The sequence below is a fragment of the Struthio camelus genome, chromosome 26 (assembly GCF_040807025.1).
Source record: "Struthio camelus isolate bStrCam1 chromosome 26, bStrCam1.hap1, whole genome shotgun sequence".
NCBI classification, from domain to species: domain Eukaryota; kingdom Metazoa; phylum Chordata; class Aves; order Struthioniformes; family Struthionidae; genus Struthio; species Struthio camelus.
In genome coordinates, this window is record NC_090967.1 from 381,855 (window position 1) to 399,905 (window position 18,051).

General features: G+C 44.5%; 1 protein-coding gene across 4 annotated transcripts in view; it reads right to left on the bottom strand.

The window, feature by feature from the left end:
• The window catches only part of PIP5K1C (phosphatidylinositol-4-phosphate 5-kinase type 1 gamma), a 53,997-nt gene that overhangs the window by 19,863 nt on the left and 16,083 nt on the right, over nucleotides 1–18,051 (bottom strand). For all 4 annotated transcript variants that reach the window (XM_068919569.1, XM_068919568.1, XM_068919566.1 and 1 more), the window contains exons 2-6: nucleotides 6,704–6,735; nucleotides 4,248–4,334; nucleotides 3,777–3,907; nucleotides 3,062–3,179; nucleotides 949–1,101 (exon numbers count right to left, since the gene is read on the bottom strand). In XM_068919569.1, coding sequence (XP_068775670.1) covers nucleotides 949–1,101; nucleotides 3,062–3,179; nucleotides 3,777–3,907; nucleotides 4,248–4,334; nucleotides 6,704–6,735 — 521 coding nt within the window. The remainder of the gene's footprint in view (nucleotides 1–948; nucleotides 1,102–3,061; nucleotides 3,180–3,776; nucleotides 3,908–4,247; nucleotides 4,335–6,703; nucleotides 6,736–18,051) is intronic.

The window sequence follows — 18,051 nt, forward strand, 5'->3', positions numbered from 1 at the left end:
CCACTCAAGTCCCTGGCTCACTTTGGAAAATTTTACCCAGTGCACATTGAGAAAGACAGGTATCTTCAGAAAAAACAGTGTGCAAACACATAAATCCACTGCAACATACACACTCATGGGCAGCATTAACATCACCTGCCATAAATACAGCCTTTACTTCTGCATCTCTAGGGCAAAAAATTCTCTGGGTGGCCCTCACTAAACTCCAATGCCCTCATCTATAGAGCTGGATCCTTTGGCATAGTTATGCAGAGAGACAGCTCCTGCTTTATACACCTTTCTAGGTGCTGGGATTGTGGTTCTGATTTATTATTTGTCTTCTCACGCAAGTCCCCTGGGCCTCACCTCAATATATTGCCTTGCTAGCTCAGAGATTTAGACTATGATCGTCTGCAGTGGACTGGACACAAGAAGGCGGCTGGTGCAGCAAGAGTTTTTAGCTTAGTACCGCAGACAGTGGGAGCCACAACAATAAACAGTTGCCTTTGGAGTAACTCATTTCTGAGTTAGCACATGTGGGAGGTGTCCTAGGACACCGGAGTGGCTACCCCCAAAAAACAAGGTATTGATATATCTGTATTATTGCAGTCACATAACTATCCTCAAAGCTATGTTGAGATAGATGCATGGTGCCAAGTGAATAAGAAAGAAAGAGTGTTCAGAAAAAGACCCCCCCTGAAACAGGCACCTGGAAAGCCTTTTCAGGCCAGAACATGCCCACGAGCTATGACATAATTATCTGCCTTAAATTTATCTAAGGAGTTTGCAAATAATTGGCAGGGTTGGTGCTCTGGGACAGGCTTCATGACACACTGTTAACGTTGTCAATAGTATAGGGCGGGCAGGCCACAAAAAGCCCAGACAGATGACACGCCCTATGCAATACTTTGTACAGAAACATTGTCACTACAAATCCAAGCCAGGTCCAAGGTACAGGGTGATACACACCATGTAGTAGCCAGGAAGGAGCTTCTGTAAGAATTCAGCCTCCTTGTGCATCACAGTTTTTATGATGAACTCATCGTCGCTGGTGACATAGAAGAGGGAGCCGCTGGCACCAGGGTTGGACAGCTCTATCAGAGGCTCGTTACATAATGAATACTAGGGAGGAAAAGAAAAAAAGATTATGTTTTTAGCCCCAGCTCATTGTGTACCGAGTTCTACATCCTTCAGGGCCTTCCTAAGCATGCAGTCGCCCTGCAAGATTAAGAGGTAGTGAAGCTTAAATGAGAATTATTTTCATTATAGGTTAGGTCTAAGCAGGAAAGTTGATGGACAATTTACAATTAGACAGCAAGATTACAGTTCAGAGCATCCCAACTGCTCAGAATCAAGCTAATCTTCTGCTTTCAGTAACATCCAAGCTGCATAATGACATCTTATCTTTTCCCATTGTGTATGCACATGTGTATCACAGTCAGGCTTCTTTCAGCACGTTACCGCAAGCACAAACAGAAAGCTTGGATTTTAAGAGATATGACAGTGCTCAGGGTACCATACATCACTGTGCTGGAGGGAACAAAATGCACTCGCTGTTCTCAGCGACCTCCTCTGGCCTTGTGCTCCTCTGTTAGATACGTGTTTTATAGCCACATCTCACCTCGATACTGCTAGGCACACATGAAAAGTATCAGACCAGGTCTCCAGACAAGAAGAGGGGAATCAGCACTATCTAAGAAAAGCAAGGGGTATTGTATTTGGAATTGAATTGGAAGGACATTTCTAGACATCAGTATGCAAACAGCAGATCCTCCACTGAGAACACACTTAGTGGCAAAGAGAAAGAAAGTGCAAGAATGCACAAGAGTGCAAAGCACTTTGCAGCTAGGTACCAACCCCAAAGCATTTGCAAATGTCAAGTGGGTTCAAGGCAGCTTTACGTTGGAGTTGCCACCAAAGAGGCAAGACGGGGAGAAGGTGGTTGGCTATGTAGTGGATGTAATCAGAGCAATAAATTAAAAGCTCATCATTACGTACTGAAAACAGCTTTCAGCGCTGCAGAAATTAACAATCCAAGACTTTATCAAGTTAATTATCTCATGCATAATTAAAAGCATTTGCTGCTGTGGCAGGCAAGAGAGAATCAGGGGAAGCAGCAACAAATCAGAGCTGTGACCTTTGGAATCGAGGCAGGCTCTTTGCCTCACCCAAGTTTTGAATCACTCATCAAATCAGCCAACATTACCTTGGATGGCATAGATGGGGAGCACTGTTACGGTCAAGCCATGCGATGGCACAGACTCATTTGTACTTGCATGTTTTCAGCCACAATTAACTCTGTCTACAGTTGGAGTCAGAAAAAAGGGCTACTGAAAAGGGGAAGGGGTGTGTGTGCACGTGTGCGCACACTTACTTGTTGTGCTCCCTTCCTCAGTTCAACAAACGTCCTCTTCTAAAGAGCAGGGCATTACATACATTCAAGGGACCAAATTCAACCCCGGAGTATTCCAAGTCTCATCAGCCTGTACTACTGGGTATGTTTAAAAAAACAGCCTTTCTAGCTCTGAAGAGCTTTCTGAGCACAAGAACAGGCTGGATTTTATTCTGCCTTCATAAGATGATTAACTAAACTACATTCACATAGTTCTCGAGTAAGTACACAAGGAAAAATTCCCATCTTTGTCCTCAGAGCCCCAAGGGATATTACAGGGTTGCACCCAGCAGAACAAAGCTCCTTTTGCTTGTAAACAGAGTAAGTTATTGTCATCACAAGCAACAGAGAGGGAACCCTGTAACATAACTTACATTGTGCACACCCTTACACCGGAGGGAAAGGAAACGATCTGCTGTAAGCTAGCAGTTGCCTCTTCGGAAATGAAGACTTTGGCTCAGTCGTGACAGTCCCTGCTGGGACTGTCACTGGAACTCCTCCAAACTGGAGCAGAAACTCTAAATCCACAGCCAGTTCCCACTCCTTGCTGGGATCAGAGTGATTCCTTGACTCTTCTCTGTCCCTTTTTCGGCAAGATTAGCTGACAGCCTCGATTTAGGGGCAGATTTACTGTTACTCCAGAACAACTCAAAGCAGGAAAGACCGAGAAATCCAGTAATATATCCATACCAAATAATCATCTGGACGAATCCCAAAGAGTTCTCGGAAGTACCGGAAAGCCACTGGTGCGTAGGTTTTGAACCTGAAGTCTGCATAATGGTGAGCCGGTGTGAGGTTACTTCCTTCGCTGCACAGAACAGACACTAGATGAGGATGGCCTCTGTATTAACGTTTACCAGATATGTACATTCACATCAAGGCTGCTGTATATTGAAGACAAATTGAGCCTTGCAAAAAGACATCTTGGGAACAAAACATCTTTTTTTTCTGTGGCAGGACAACAGGGAAATAAAGCTTTAATTTATCTGCCAAAATCCATTTACAAAGGGTATAAGGAATAGCCACTTGCCAAGCTGAGTATGTTTACCCACAGAATATAGCTTTTATGAGCTTTGTTTACCCACATGGTCAAAGAGCTTCCAGAATGAGTTTCCTCCATCTCAAACAAGGTGAATTCTAGGCAGACAGGCAGGAAGAAAAACACCTAACGAGGCTAACAAACCCAAGACTATAGTACTGCACCTCACGTTGTACTTCCTTGCAAGCCAGCGTACTGCAGAATCTAACATTTCCCACTGCTATGTTTGTATGAAATAGATGCATATTTAAAACACTCAGAGCATCCATTGCTGTGATCCAAAGACAGATGGAAGCTCCCTTGAAAAATGAGTGAAAGGAAAAAGAAATAACTCATCCCTTCATTTTGTTTCCCAGTTCCCTTTACCTCGGGAAAAAGATGCTCTCCACCACATAAAAGTCCTGCATCAGGACATCTCTCTCAGGCTTGGAGCTCAGATTGCCGACAGTGTATCCAATTCCCAGCTGGATGGCCCCCTTCAGAGTGGACGAAGTGGTCTGGCAGAAATAAAAGAGCGGTCAATGAGCATTTCACAGCAGACTACTGCAATATTCCCTACATTACAATAGAGCCATTACAGGGTCTTCCCAGGCACTACATACTGCTAAACAAGTTCAACCAGCTGCTGAATAGATGGTTTCAGGCTTTCAGAAAATTTGCAAACAGCAAGATTATGCAGTACAAGGATACTGCATAAAATCCAAATCAGATTGGTAGCTATTAACATACCAAACCAGGAAAGCTCAGTTGTGCTATAGCTAACCCCTGGCCCCAGCTTCTCTTCTCAGCCATATGTCACCTACACAGCCACTGGTTCCCCACACCACAAAACCAAACCTTTTTGTAGGTAGTTTCACCAGAAGCATCAACTCCTCGATGACCTATCTTCTTTCCTTGGCCAGGCTGTCCTGGAAGTGATGGCCCCTGCAATGAAAAAGCACAGTTAAAACTCAGAAGAAAAGATGACCTGGTTGACAAGAACAAGCAGTGTGGTATAGGCAGGACCATGCTACCACTGTCATAAAGGATACAGTGACCCCTTTCTATCGCTGTGTAAAAAGCGGCAGAGCGCAAACAGGTCTAATTGGCACCAGCAAACTTTCAACAAGGTTGTTTGAGTTATACATACATCCTTCAAGACAGCAAGTTGGAGAATACTCAACCACTCCATCCGACACTCTCAGTACTGAAAGGGAAGAGCCCTCAGCAAAGATACTGAGCTCAGGAAAGATCGGTTTGCTTCCCAGCTGCCAGACGCTCAGATTGCTTAACTTTGGTTTCTCATCAATTACAAATAGTGATGCATTAAATCAAACAGAAGAGTTTATTTTTGAAAATTCCATGCCCTCAGGTTTCACAGCACTACCTCACACTTCACTGGAGAAATAAGAGACAGATAACACAGATAACACAACCCCACTCCTGTGTTCATGTGGAGATAATCCATTTAAGTAAGATCTCATTCAATAACAATTCAAAGAATAAGCCCGCACAGGGTGAACTGCAGTAACAGCTCTTCCTGAAGTTTTGCAAAAAATTTGCAGAAACGTTATAGGACTGCCAGCACTTCAGAGAGGGAACAAATCTACTCCTTAACCCATTTCTTCCCCTTCTACTTTTAAGTCTGTCCAGGCCTTTGCTGCTGATCCAGGAGCAGGAAGATTGTGAATGTACCCTTTTACAAATCAAGTCAGTCATGTACGGCAAAGTTTGGTATAGCTCCTTCTGCGACCCCAAGCGTAGGGCAGAACTCTGCCATGGGGCAGTTTCATCTGCTCCCCAGCTCTCCGCTGTCCCAGGAGATTGTTAAACACAGCAGTTTGCTGAACATGCTGATGAACCAACTATACGCGGCGTTTTCTTACATTAAAGATCAGCCAGGCTTTGGATGTTCCCTTAAGGAGCGTGCAGAGAGATCCAAGGTCATTTCCCAAGTGATGATATTATATCACCGGCTCTCTCAAGTGCCATGCAGAGTGATCTCTCAGGACTGATGTCTACAGCAGACAATGTATAATTTTGTTCAGGCTACAGAAGTTCTTTGTGCTTTAGTTTTTAATCAAGAGCTTGCAGCTATTTCTGGTCAAGCTGCTTGAACTTCTGGAACTAAGAGGCTGTCTGATTTCTCCTTCAAAAATCAGACTTCTTGCTCCGTTTTAAACATTTGTTTAGCATAACCGAACTTGCTTCCAAGCACTCTTTCTTGAAGTAGTCGTTGTGACTAGCAGTATAGTTTATCCTTCCCTTGCACCTTCTAATAGGCTGTATCCTATTACAGGCAAACTCCAGCTGTATAGTCCTGCCTCTCCACATAGCTCAGCAACCTCTCGTAAAGTGATTAATGGACACAGGCATCGGTTAAAGAGATTGCCATCACATGTAAAGCAGTAACAAAAGTCCATTCCACAGTCCCCTGCTCTAACTGTAACTGTGTTTCCAGGGCAAGAAAAGATTGGGCTACTCGTGCACTGAAGAAAGCAATTAGCTTTTACAGAAGTTTTGAATGTTCTAAGTATGCATATTCCTGGGGAGAGAAAAAGGTTCAAGTGTCACATTCCTCACAGTTTTATGGAAAGATTTTGCTATTCGTATATACAAATGCTCATCATCCCAGGCGAGTAATATAAAGGGGAAAAGTCAGAAAATTAGATCAAACAAAAATCATTTGATCATGGTGCCCTAAACCATGAGTGTGGGCTTCAGGCAACAGCTTTCAGGCACAGATCCTTCTACTAGATTCCCTGCTGCCAACTGTGAAGAGTTTTGCTCCAGAAGGTAACAGCGATTCAGCAACCTGCGACCTGGATAACGTGCAAGAGAAGAGCAATCCCCAGAGATAACCCCCCTGTTTTAGGGCTTCACAGATTACAGCCACACCAACTCACTCCCAGGAGCAGGTGAGACCCAACACTGAGCACTGGAGATACCCACTGACTTTCTGCTACAGACTGTACACCTCTTTCACACCATTACCTGAAGATAACTGGAGATGGTGCACTCAGCCAGATCCAACCATTTATGTACAGACATCATGGAGTACCCAGCTAAAAGAGGCCGTATGGCAGACAAAATCCCTTCACATCCCCTTCCTGGCTGTGGTCACACCAAGACAAGGACTCCGGAGACCTGCCACCAATTTTCATTCTCCCAAGTAACTGATATCAAAGTTTCAGTATTGGTAAGGGTATTTTAAAATCCAGCTTTGTTTAAAAAGTCATACTGAAGCGCTTCCTAGAGCTCTGTATTCTCATCTCTCAGCATGGAATTTCCAAGACCAGCTTTACACATCTCACCTCAGTGATGGCTGCCTTCTTCAGTGCCAGACCTGAGGAAAGAAGGGGAGAACATCAGTAAAAGTAGAGACATGAGATTAAAAAAAAAACATCCAGAGAACAGCCTAATTCAAGTAAGCAGAAAAGCCTTTAAAGCAGTTGCTTTTGCTCAGTTTTCAGTTTCACTAGTGCAGGAGCCCTAAGTTACGGGGTTCACCCAAACAATTTCACCTTCAGAAGCGTGAAGATGCACAATTTTTCCTAGCAGTAATTTTTATTAGAGGTTTCATCAAAGAGAGTTCTTTAATTCCCTGCTGCACCTTAAGTAATAAGTCCACACTATGCTGAAGAGTCGGATACACACAGAAGCCTGGAGAGACATTTATGAAGTTGCTTTCCAGCCACTCTGAAGGTGCTTGAGGAAGCATGTTGATAATTGAATCTCAAACCTATTTATAGAATCTGATGTCCAAATATATCACAAAAAATGAATACATTATTTATCTCTACCACAGCCTTTGGGAGAACCCAGTATTATTCCACTGCAATGAAAGGTGAAAAATTAAGATTTTGGCTAAAAAATTTAGATGCATAATCAGAGTTAGAAATGCTGGCCAGATCCCTCCTCTAGTATGAGGCATCTTTCTTATTTCCTAGTGCTATTCCAAGTTTGTAATGAGGGCCTTGTTTTTAGGCAACAGTGAGAACAGCCTCCTTTGCTGCTGGCACTGGGATGCGTTAGCTGACCTACTGCTTGGACAGAAACAGCAAGCAGCCACAGGTACGGTACCAAGAGCTCCAACCCAGCTAACTCCGGAGAGTCACCAATCTGAATAACAGTGAGGATCAAGAGCTCCTTAAGACAGCAAAGAGCTACCCCATCCCAGCAGTACAATGTCATCCGCCAAGGCAGCACCCCAAGCCTTCCTCAACAAGCTCCGTGTTCAGAGCCAATTTATGAAAAGAGAAACCAACTTTCAGAAAATCCAAACACAAATGCTAGATTTAAGGCCGCCTATTTCCAGGTATGAGTCCTACATTCCCTTATCTGTCATGAAGCACTCCTGGAAGCATAGGAGATGGAGACTATTAAATAATCCTTGAATCCTTCAGAAGGGATTTCATTTCACAGGAAAGCAGTGAACAGGCAACTTGAGAGTTTTGCTGTGAAAAACAGAGCCTCTTTGAAGCCCTGGACTTTTCCCCACTTAAGAGTAAAGGACAGGTTACACAACCACCTGCTGGTACACAAATCACCCATGAATTATTGAGGAATATCTACATTCAAGCTGTGGTGGGGCCTCTCTGCACACAGAGTAGGAGATGTCTGGCTCCTTCAGGGTGGAGAGCAAGGAAACCCCCAGAGGAACCAGCCCAACTTGCTGCCCCTTCCGCATCTCCTCCATTTGGAGAGGAGGAATTACAAAAGTTTAACTGGGGCAACCACCCACCCTCTTAAACTACAAGCAGTGATGCTTAAGGGTTTGTTTCAAAAGGAGTCCAAATAAGAACTCACGCACAATGGGAGCACAATGCCCCGCAGATGACAACACTGCTAGGAGAGCACATGTGATTTGGTTATATTTCAGGAAACTGATTTCAGACTGGCAAGCAAAAGCCTCCTTGGTGGTCACAGGGGAGATGAAATTGCTCTCGATAAGAAATGATGAGATGATCTCAGTGGCCCGACCTCAGTTACAGAGCACTGAGAACAGAAACGTGCTGATCTGGCCTTCCACGATGGCAAAGCAGGGACCACACCACCACTAAGCCATCAGTTGCATAACAGGTCTCATCAATGCAACATTTCGAGCCATCTGCCGTATGGCCCGCACCCAGCCTGACAGCTTTGCATGCATTTGGGAAGCCAGAGCAGCACTGAAAGACTCACCCGGGGCTTTTTTTTTTTTCTTTTTCCTCTCCTTCCATCGTTTTGTTTTAAATCGTACCACTTTCACTTTTAGTGCCAAAGCTGAGCATCAGGCACTGCAGCAACAGTCCAAGATCCTGTTCCCCCTGTACAAGCTGCATTGCGCAATCCCATTTCGAACACGAAAACGGGAGGTGAGATGAGAGGGAACCCCTCCAGGGCACAGAATAGTTTCCCTCTGTCACCAATTCAGACTGCAGATTAGTCAGCACAGGGGGCTATCATCTATATAGGCAGGCACATTGCTTATTCGATGATATGAAACTAATTCAAGCTCGTTGGGACTGCACCACCATCCAGATCAGAGGACACTGTATTGCTGCTATGTGGCCACCACTAGCTCAAACATCATATCTAACAAACACACACACGCTCTGTTTTGCGCTGAAAAATTAGTTCTCTGGCGTAAGACAACATAATTTTATGATCATTCAACAAAAATCCAGCAATGGCTGGGGCAGCAAGAGCAGGAGACACGGCACTGAGTGAGCATTTGGCTAATGGAGTCCTTTCAGAGTATGATCTGGAGCAGCAACTCCACGAACACAGAGGAACCCAAAGGGACAAATTCTTCACCGGGTTTAGCCCTGGAAATCACTGGGAACGCAATGCGGCCAAGATGACTCCAGGCCAGAGGGGCTACGCTTACCCTGCTGACTACGGGGAGCCAGTGACTGACGCTGCTCCCGTATTGCCCTGTGTTCCTGACAAGTTGCACTAATCTCTTTTCTGCACTTTGTCACAATTCCAGAGCAGGAGATTATCTTTAATTTTCTGATAATTACCTCAAGCCGCTTTCATTCCCAGCTTTTAAGTGTCTGCTGTTGTACATGTACCAAACATGGAATCAACACCGACCGCCTGCTCACAGGAAAAGCATCCCGTACTTGCAGTATCCTGCAAGGAACTGCAGATCTCCAGAAGAAATGAAGCTTCAGGGTGGACAGGAGCATTGTCGACAAAGCCCCTCCAAAAACTTGCTTTATGAAATCAACTTGTCTAGGCAAAAAAATAAAAACACTCCATTGGCTACTCAGCGTGCAGCGTTTGGTTGTGCTCATCTCAAACAAGCTGACAGATGGCCTTGTGAAAACAGATTTAACTCCAGCTTCAGGGGTTATACAGCCACGAGAGACAACGCTTGGGTTTACGGGTGAAGCAGAGCTCTACTATGGGAAGTTTCAATACTTAACGAGCTAATTGAAACGATTCTTATCCGAATGGGTACAGCTTAGTAATGGCATATTCAGAAACATGGCAAATGGCTCCCGAAGAACCCTGGGATGAAACCCCAGCTCTTTGCCCTCGCCTCCATCTTGTTCCTGGGTTTTGTAGTGCCTTTCATGCACGCTTGACCTGCTGCCTTCAGTTCCTCTTCTCATCTGTGTACCACTTTTATTCTACCCTATCCCAATGCTAAAGCTCCTCCACAGCCTCAGAAATGAATGCTTCAGTTGTAACATTCAGCGATTTTCATCTCTGATTTCACATCTATTTTTTCATATGCCTTTCTATTCACAGACACAACTGGCTTGTCCATCCCCCACCACGATGTTTACACATCGCAGGACAGGGATGAATTTATTTCCAGAAACCCCCCGCACATTTACTGTCCAACACAGACAAGGGTTCTTGAATTTAGATTCTGGTTTTAGCTCTACCACTCCGGAGGAGCATAAACCCACACAAGATTAGATAACCCATTTATCCTCTTATGCAATACATTGCAGCAACAGATAGACGTTCATACTTTTTTAGACCCTCCTCCGCCCCCCACTTGTGCACACATAGCCACGTAAAAATTCCCGCTCTCAACAAGTGGGACACAAAACATATGGGTAGGAGGGGCTTGCACTTGCTAAGAAAACCCTAATCTCCACCAGATTCCTCGGTCTCATCAGCAAATTGGAAGTCATAGGTTTGGAACGTGCATGCAATTTCATAGACAGCTGACGTTTTTTGGTTTTTCTTTTCTGAAGCCAGTTTAAGACATCATCATAATCTTTTATAAGGTAGAAGAAGGGACTGTACATTAGGTTAGAAAAAAGCATCACGTGAAAAGCCACTTGCCTCAGCACCCTTGCAGAAGGGTGCAGGGCTGGGTCAGAGCAGCTCATTCGGCTTTTCTAGCCCACAACCTCCCTAGATGCTGTCATCAGCAACATGCAAACAATGTCAGGAGTTAAGAAGTTCAAAAAGCATCGATCCTTTGGGCTTACAAACAAAATTCCCAAAAATCATAAGATGATGTCCTTGCTGTCCATGGCTTTGAAATACAGGTTTCAAGCTTCACCATGTGCAAGGAATAAATCTTAAAATCTAATCAAAGAAAAAAAAAAAAGTGCTCAGATCTCTCAAAAATACCTAAAAAACTAGCAAAAAGCCTTCCTTCTAAATTTGGGAAGAGACATAAGAGGTTTTCATCTATGAGAAGGAATTTTTTAAGAAAGCTAACATACATCCAGCAGAAATCTTATGTAAGACTTAATGAAGAAGTCTTCTTTGTAAGATATGTGTTTGTGTGCACATGTGTGCAGGTATAAAAACATAAATATTACATATTTAATGCTTTATCATGCTCTGGAGAAGCAGTCAAAGCAAATTTGAGTAGCGGGCAGATTTATCTGGACTCCTTTAACCAATCCCAGATGTAGAATTGCTGCATCATTAATAAAAGCTTCACTTATTCAATGTTTACCAGGAGATATACAATGTGACTGCGACTAAAAATACATTAGCATATAAACATCATGTCGGCTCTTCAGCTGGAAGCTGTACCAACATAACCCCTCCAAAAATGCAGAACACACTAAAGACTTCTTGCAATTTGCCACTAACTATCCATTGGGGTGTTAGCAATTGCAATCAGACATAGTTAATTTTCAAAGTAGAGTGCTCAAAGTACCGGGCCAGTTTGTGTTTGTTGCTGGGGGTTTTTGTTTGTTTTTAAACCACTGGCATGACAGCAACCTTCGCAGTGCAGACATTTAATATTAACCCACCATAATCTGCTAGAAAGCTGTGAAAATTTAATAAGTTGCATGCACACACACATACTGAAGGAGGTCTGGACCTAATTTTACACTTTTTAAATCAAGAACAAGATGACATGACACACCTGAGTACCCACCTATGTTCCCTATGCCATTTAGGCAATAAAAGGAGGAGAAGACTTCAAGCAGGATGCTTCGATTTATTGTTCGATCAGACAGCTCTAAATGCTGCCTGGTCAGGTCAATGCATTATGTTTAAAAGCATTAAGAAAGAGGAGAGTGCTAAGGCATGAGCTATAAAAGGCAAAGGCTATACACATGTAGCAGATGTGTTGCAGGAGAAATATAGAGAGAAAGGCTGGAAATGAAATACATCCATCAAAAGAGGCAGCTGTTATTTTCCATAAGGGATTGATAATAAAAAGAAAATAAGGGGGGAGGGGGAGAGGGGGAGAAAAAAAAAAAAAAAAGACAATTCAGAGAAGATGCCAGAAAACACGTCTCAGCTGAGCAGCCCCATCTGAACTAATACACCCAGCCAGATGAGGTTTCCGGAGGAGCCAACACGAGCATCGGGGCATACCAAAAGGGAAGCCAGCCAGGAAAAAAGCAACCTCCGAATCTCTTCTCGCACTCAAAATGCGTGGCTTCAGTGCCCAACAAGCAGCACGCAGGATCAGGCAGTCCAGGGCAATAATTAGAGAGAAGGACAAACAACAGGGAGCAGAACGCAGATTCTGGAGTAACCTCCCTGAGAAGGTAGCTATTTACCACCCGCCCTTCCCAGACATCTGGGATGACCTACTTCTGATTATTAAACAAAATTTCTTCCCATAAAACAACACAACTTGATTAGGATGAGAAATGTCAACTACGCCACAATCCTAAATACAAGGAGGGTGGGGTTTTTTGTTTGTTTGTTTGTTTTGTTTTTAAACGCAGCATCTCTCTGCAGAAAGAGCTGTAGCTGACTGTTCTTCACCCTGGGCACCGCCAGCTGCTTCTACCATTTGAGAGCTTGCAGAAATAATAAGGAAATAAAGCAATCGGAGATAGATTCTGCTTGTTATCTAGAGTCTATAGAAGAGCTTTTGAAGAGCAACACAAGCTTTTGATACCAAAATGAATCAATTTTCCCCGGAGCATTTGCAGACTGATGAATGATTTTGGGGTCATCTACACAAAACTTGTGTTGGTTTAAGAAAAAACAGTCTAAACTATCTCTTGATCCACTTGTTACACCAGTATAGCCCTGTGTTCAGGCAAGGCCCCCTCCATTGCTATGGGTGAGCGTGATAAGGAGCAGGAAAGACCTGGCTCCAATATGCTTGCAATGCAGGCAATTCCATGCTTTTTAGGACAGTTTAGACAACATCTGAAATTCAATCGTTATTTGCAGGAAGATAGAAATGCTGGCATTTGGCTGCTTTCAGACTGGACTTGGGAGCAGCCAGAGATAAGAAGAGAAAGGTCCCAATCCCATTTAATCCCATCTCGACAACCAGAGCCTGGTGTGCCCTGCTTTCCTCCCTGTCCTCAGCTCCTACTTGCCTCCGACGTGAGCCCAATAAGTTGTTCCGCCATTTTGAGCGCCCAAGAACCACCTCCACTGTGTGCGAAGAAGACGACATTTACACACCAGCCTCTGCTGCGCTGCACCGCCAGTATGTGCTGCGTTCTTTTCCCATGCCCTTTGTCTTGTTTATTTGAGCATAAACTCGTTAAGGAAAGGAACAGCCTGGCTTGTACAAATTAAGGGAAAGAGCTTAATGTACTGGCTAGGTAGGACAGGCCTTGGGGCACTGCTGTAAAATATACTCGATAGCAGGGACACAGCGCTCTCCCTCCCTTCCACCCTGCACAGTTTCTGCATATGAACTTCTCAATTAACCTGAGATGGGATGGCCGCAGGAATCTCCGCAAGCCTGCTGCGAGCTAGCATGGAGACTCCATCCAGACCTCTTCCTACTAACCCCAGGAGGTTTCTGCTTGAGGGTTTTGAACTCAAACCCAAGGGCTCTCATGCTCCTCCTCAAGCACCTTCTCAACGATCAATCGGTTTACACACTGTACCACACAGCCCAACCAGGGCCACTGAACAAAGCATCCAGCTTAAGGACTACCACCATTGCAAGGAACTGCTGCAAACTGGGTGATTCTGCAATAAAGGCATCTACCAGGCTATTTAAGTGTTTAGATAGAAACTTTTTCTGCCTCAGAAATAATCTTTTTATCCCAGATCAGGAGGCAGGTCACAAATCGAAGATGCAGGATGGGAGTTAACACACTCCTCTCTGAGCCTTCCTCCCTCAGACCACAGGTGTGCTGCTTGGCTTCCTCGGTGCAGCCCTTCTCACAGGAGGCAGATTGCTGAGCTAGGACATACCATGGTAAAACGTTTCCTTGACAACTAACCAGAAAAGCGCTTACAGCAGGGAAGCCCAATTACAGCGCGGAATGAGCAGGACAAGACCAGCGAAATGAAATTTAAAAGGAACTGATTTGTTTTCTTGTTTCAGATCAGCTGCGTGTAGGGGACTGGAGGGAGGGGGAAGGACAATTTTAGAGAGCTTAGCCCGAACCGTGCGACACATCTGACAAAAAAAGCAAAACAAAAATCTAATCAAGAGGTGCACACAATAGCTGACATCCAATAGCGGAAAACACTGCAGCCATTCGGCTCCACATTCAACTCTGTAATTATGCAATCCAGTGGGATGTTCAGACTAACATCTGCCAGATGGGGAAAGGTGCAGTCTTATCTGAACACAATGTTCCTTTTCCCTTCCATGCCGCCGGTCACAGGAGGATTGCAGAGGAGAGGAAAACACGCTCCCCGGCACGTCCAGAAAGGCCAAGTGTTCTCCCCCTTGCAAACATGGGAAAACAGAGGCGGAAAGGTGAGACATTCCCAAGGTCAGATGCCCCAGTAGCAGGGCAAGCCTCTTCCTAGCCTCTGGCTTCTCTCTTTATTACAATCTTCAAGTCCAAATCTGTCTACCAAAATTCACAGCAAGGCCTGATTAGGATTAATTAGAGACAGCAAACATCACAGCAGGAAGTGTAACCTTCTCAGGACAGAGCCAGCTCTTCCTGTCTGTGATGATATCCAGGCACTGTGGCACCACATTAAAACCACGATGCTAATTTAGACCAAGGCCATAAAAGGTTGGAGGACTTCGAGCCACGTTCCTCACAATCATTCAGAACAGCTGTAGCAACATCCAATTGCCCCTTCCTTTGCTCAGTGGCAGGATATGCTCCTCATCCCCTACCAGCAGACCCCAAACCAATGACACCGCTCATCAGAGCATCTCCTGGCTGGTGGGAGAGCTCTGCCTTGGCAGCAAAGAGAGAAGGGGAGAGGAGGCAGAACCTCCCTTTTAGCTGGGTTGCAAAGACAGAGGAATTAACATAGAGCAAGACCTCATGCAGCTGTTGGGTCTCATTTTGTTTTTTCAGATGGGAGTTTTCCACTGCTGCAGGGCCCCCCGAGAGCCACTTCCCAAACAGAGGTCAGAGAAGTACAACGCAGCACTGTGAAGGCTCAGCTCAGAATTCATTTCCCTCCTTGATTTTCTAAGCATTACCACCTCCCTGCCCACAGACTCCTGCCTAGATAAGCAGGATTTAGCAGTTTTAATGTGTGCAGTATCCTATCTCTGTGCAGGGAAAGGATGCTCAGCTGCATCCTCTATTATGCTCTTCTTCAAGTGCCACTAATAAAGGGGAAGAAGTTCGAGCTGATTCATCTCCTCCAACTAATCTGAGGCTACAGACTGCTTGCCAGAGCAGTTATTCTCCCCAAACGCACAGGATTTGCAGCATAGCAGGTTTCAGTGGTTTAGCTGCATGAGGCTCAATGTCAAACTTTGGCACCTCCTGGCTAAGTAGCCACAAGGCTGGTACCACAGAGCGGGCACTGCTGCCAAGAGAGCATGGGACAAAGAATGAGCATTTACTAAAAGAACAACTTCACTGCAGCCTACCCTGATACTTCTGCTTTAACTGATCGCCAGTACAGAATACTGTTACTGAAAAGGCAAAAGCCCCTTAACTAGGGGAGCAGAAGGAGACCTTTGTACAACATAGGAATGGTTACCTTTATGTTACTGCTTCTCTGGGTAACCATCTGAAGAATTTCAAACTGTCTGGGGGAGCACTAGTAAGTCAAAGAAATTCTTCAAGCTGCTTGTAGGAGCATGATAGCCGACACAAAGAGTTAAGGATTTTAAGTTAACGCGAGACAATGACAAACTCACTCCCTATTTTATCTCTCAGCCCTTTCTTATATAGGGTTCTACAGAGAAACAGTCTAAACCTCTGATCTAGGAAGAACAGATCAGATTATTTATTATTCCCATCACTTAAAGGTGTCTTCCTATAGAGATTACTTGCCAGACAACTTGCTCCACTGCTCATTTACCAACAAGTGTTATTCTGAGACTAAATTATGTTATAACAGAAGAATACCAACTCATGAACAATATCTCCTCCCTCAGACCTCCTGAAATAGAAAAGCATGTATTTAAAAACATTGGTTAACATAGTCACAGCAGGTAAAGGGATCTACCTGAAGTTTCACAATAACTGCCTACCACAATACCAGGATACGGGGAAGTTACCATACATAACACAACTCCTACGTGGGAACTCAGCATCCCAACCAAGAGCAAACTGCAAAGGTAGAGGAGCCCTTGGCCAAAGTGAAAACAGTTGTCTAATGACCACTCTTCACAAGTCATCCTGAAGATGCACCTGGATCTTTAAGGAGCAGGGTATTTCTTGATTTACTCTGTAGCCAAAGCTGCTTGGCTAAATCCTCTAAGATTTAATTCTGCTCTTGCTAATGTCGCTTGACAGAAAGATTTTACTCAGGTTCTCAAACACGGAAGACTAAAAGGGGATTTGGGAGTGGGGTTGTGTACAACATGCGTCACCGGATATAAAGTCCTTTTGCCAGGTTGCTCACATCAGGTTGAGTAAACACTCCTTCACGAAACACTTCCCAGTTGCCGTGGGTGTTGCTGACAACGCTGGAACATACACACGTACAGAAGTATTTGGCGTTGCAATGCTGAGGACAAGGTCTGGCTGGGGAGGAGATGGGGGTCATCTGTAATTTCTAGCTTTTTCAAAAGGCAAAAAGCTGTGAAGTTGAATTTCTGAACTGGACTGTTTTTAGAGCGCATGTTTGTGATACAGGCCCTTCAAATAGCATGCTCTCTACACAACTCAGGTGATATTCAAGTGGACAATGCTCTATTAAAAACACATAATTGAAAAGACATGCTAGGAAAAGGGGACTGGAGATGTGCTTCCATTTTAGGTATCTACTTCTAAATAAATCTAAGCTTTTTCTACTGTAACAACTACAAATTTTAACTCTCAAGGCTGCATGTATGCCTCACCTGGGCTTGTTGGACACTAAGCTATCAGAGATTTCTTGGTCTCATTCAAAATTGACTACTCTGACTTGCATGGGGCAGAAGGCCAGGTCTGGATGGTATTTTGCTGTTTCCCATCACCGTGTCCTCCGCCTTCAGCATGGCACCCTGTCACTTCCAATGCCTGCTCCCTCTTCCTTCGCAGCCTCTGGCAGAAACAACATAGATTTAGAACAACCCATGCAAACCCTATAGCAAGCCATACTGGAGGCTAACCAGTTCTTTATGAGCAAACTCTGCTCAGTCCACCCCCAGCTACCCTGAGTCCTTTCCTCCAGGCTGATCTTATCTGTTCCTAAACTTATCAACACCACCCATTCCTCTCCAAATTCAAGAGGCTTGGACCCAGGAGGGATCGCAACCCTCCAATCCTCCTCCTTTGTTAGGACCTTGCGAGCAACCAACCTCACCTACAACATCTGTTTTAGACAGGCCACAAACTCAGTTTCACAACACAGGTAATAACCTCCAGGGCCAGAGATCCTTGCTGCAAGGCCTGGGAGGCTGTAGGTTAAAAAATAAGTTTAAATACTGCTCATCACCATGTTCCCTTCCCTTCCTTGTTAAGCCTCGTTAAGGCCACTTCTGCTCTTTGAGACTTAGAGAGGTTCTGACTTATGCTCTCGCTCTGCTGTAGCGAGGCACCTGAACAGCTGGAACAAAACAAGCCACAGCAGAATAAACTCAAAAGATTAACTGTGTTGCCAAAAATCGTAATTCAAACATGAAAGTTTCAGCAAAAAGCCTCCTCTCCCCTCCGAATCTTGTCTGTAGCACAGCAGCTAGTGGCTCAGCTATTAGCTGAAAATAAGTCACCTAAAAATCAATGACATTTTTAAAAACATTGCTAGAGCTATGAGTAGGAAATACGAACAGGTGAGACAAGCATGAGATGGCTGGAATAGATAACCTGGTGCCTATGCTGGGCTACAAGGATATATCAGTTGCGCTACACTGAAGACCATGGACAGTCTCCTCCAATAAGAACGGGCTCTTTCT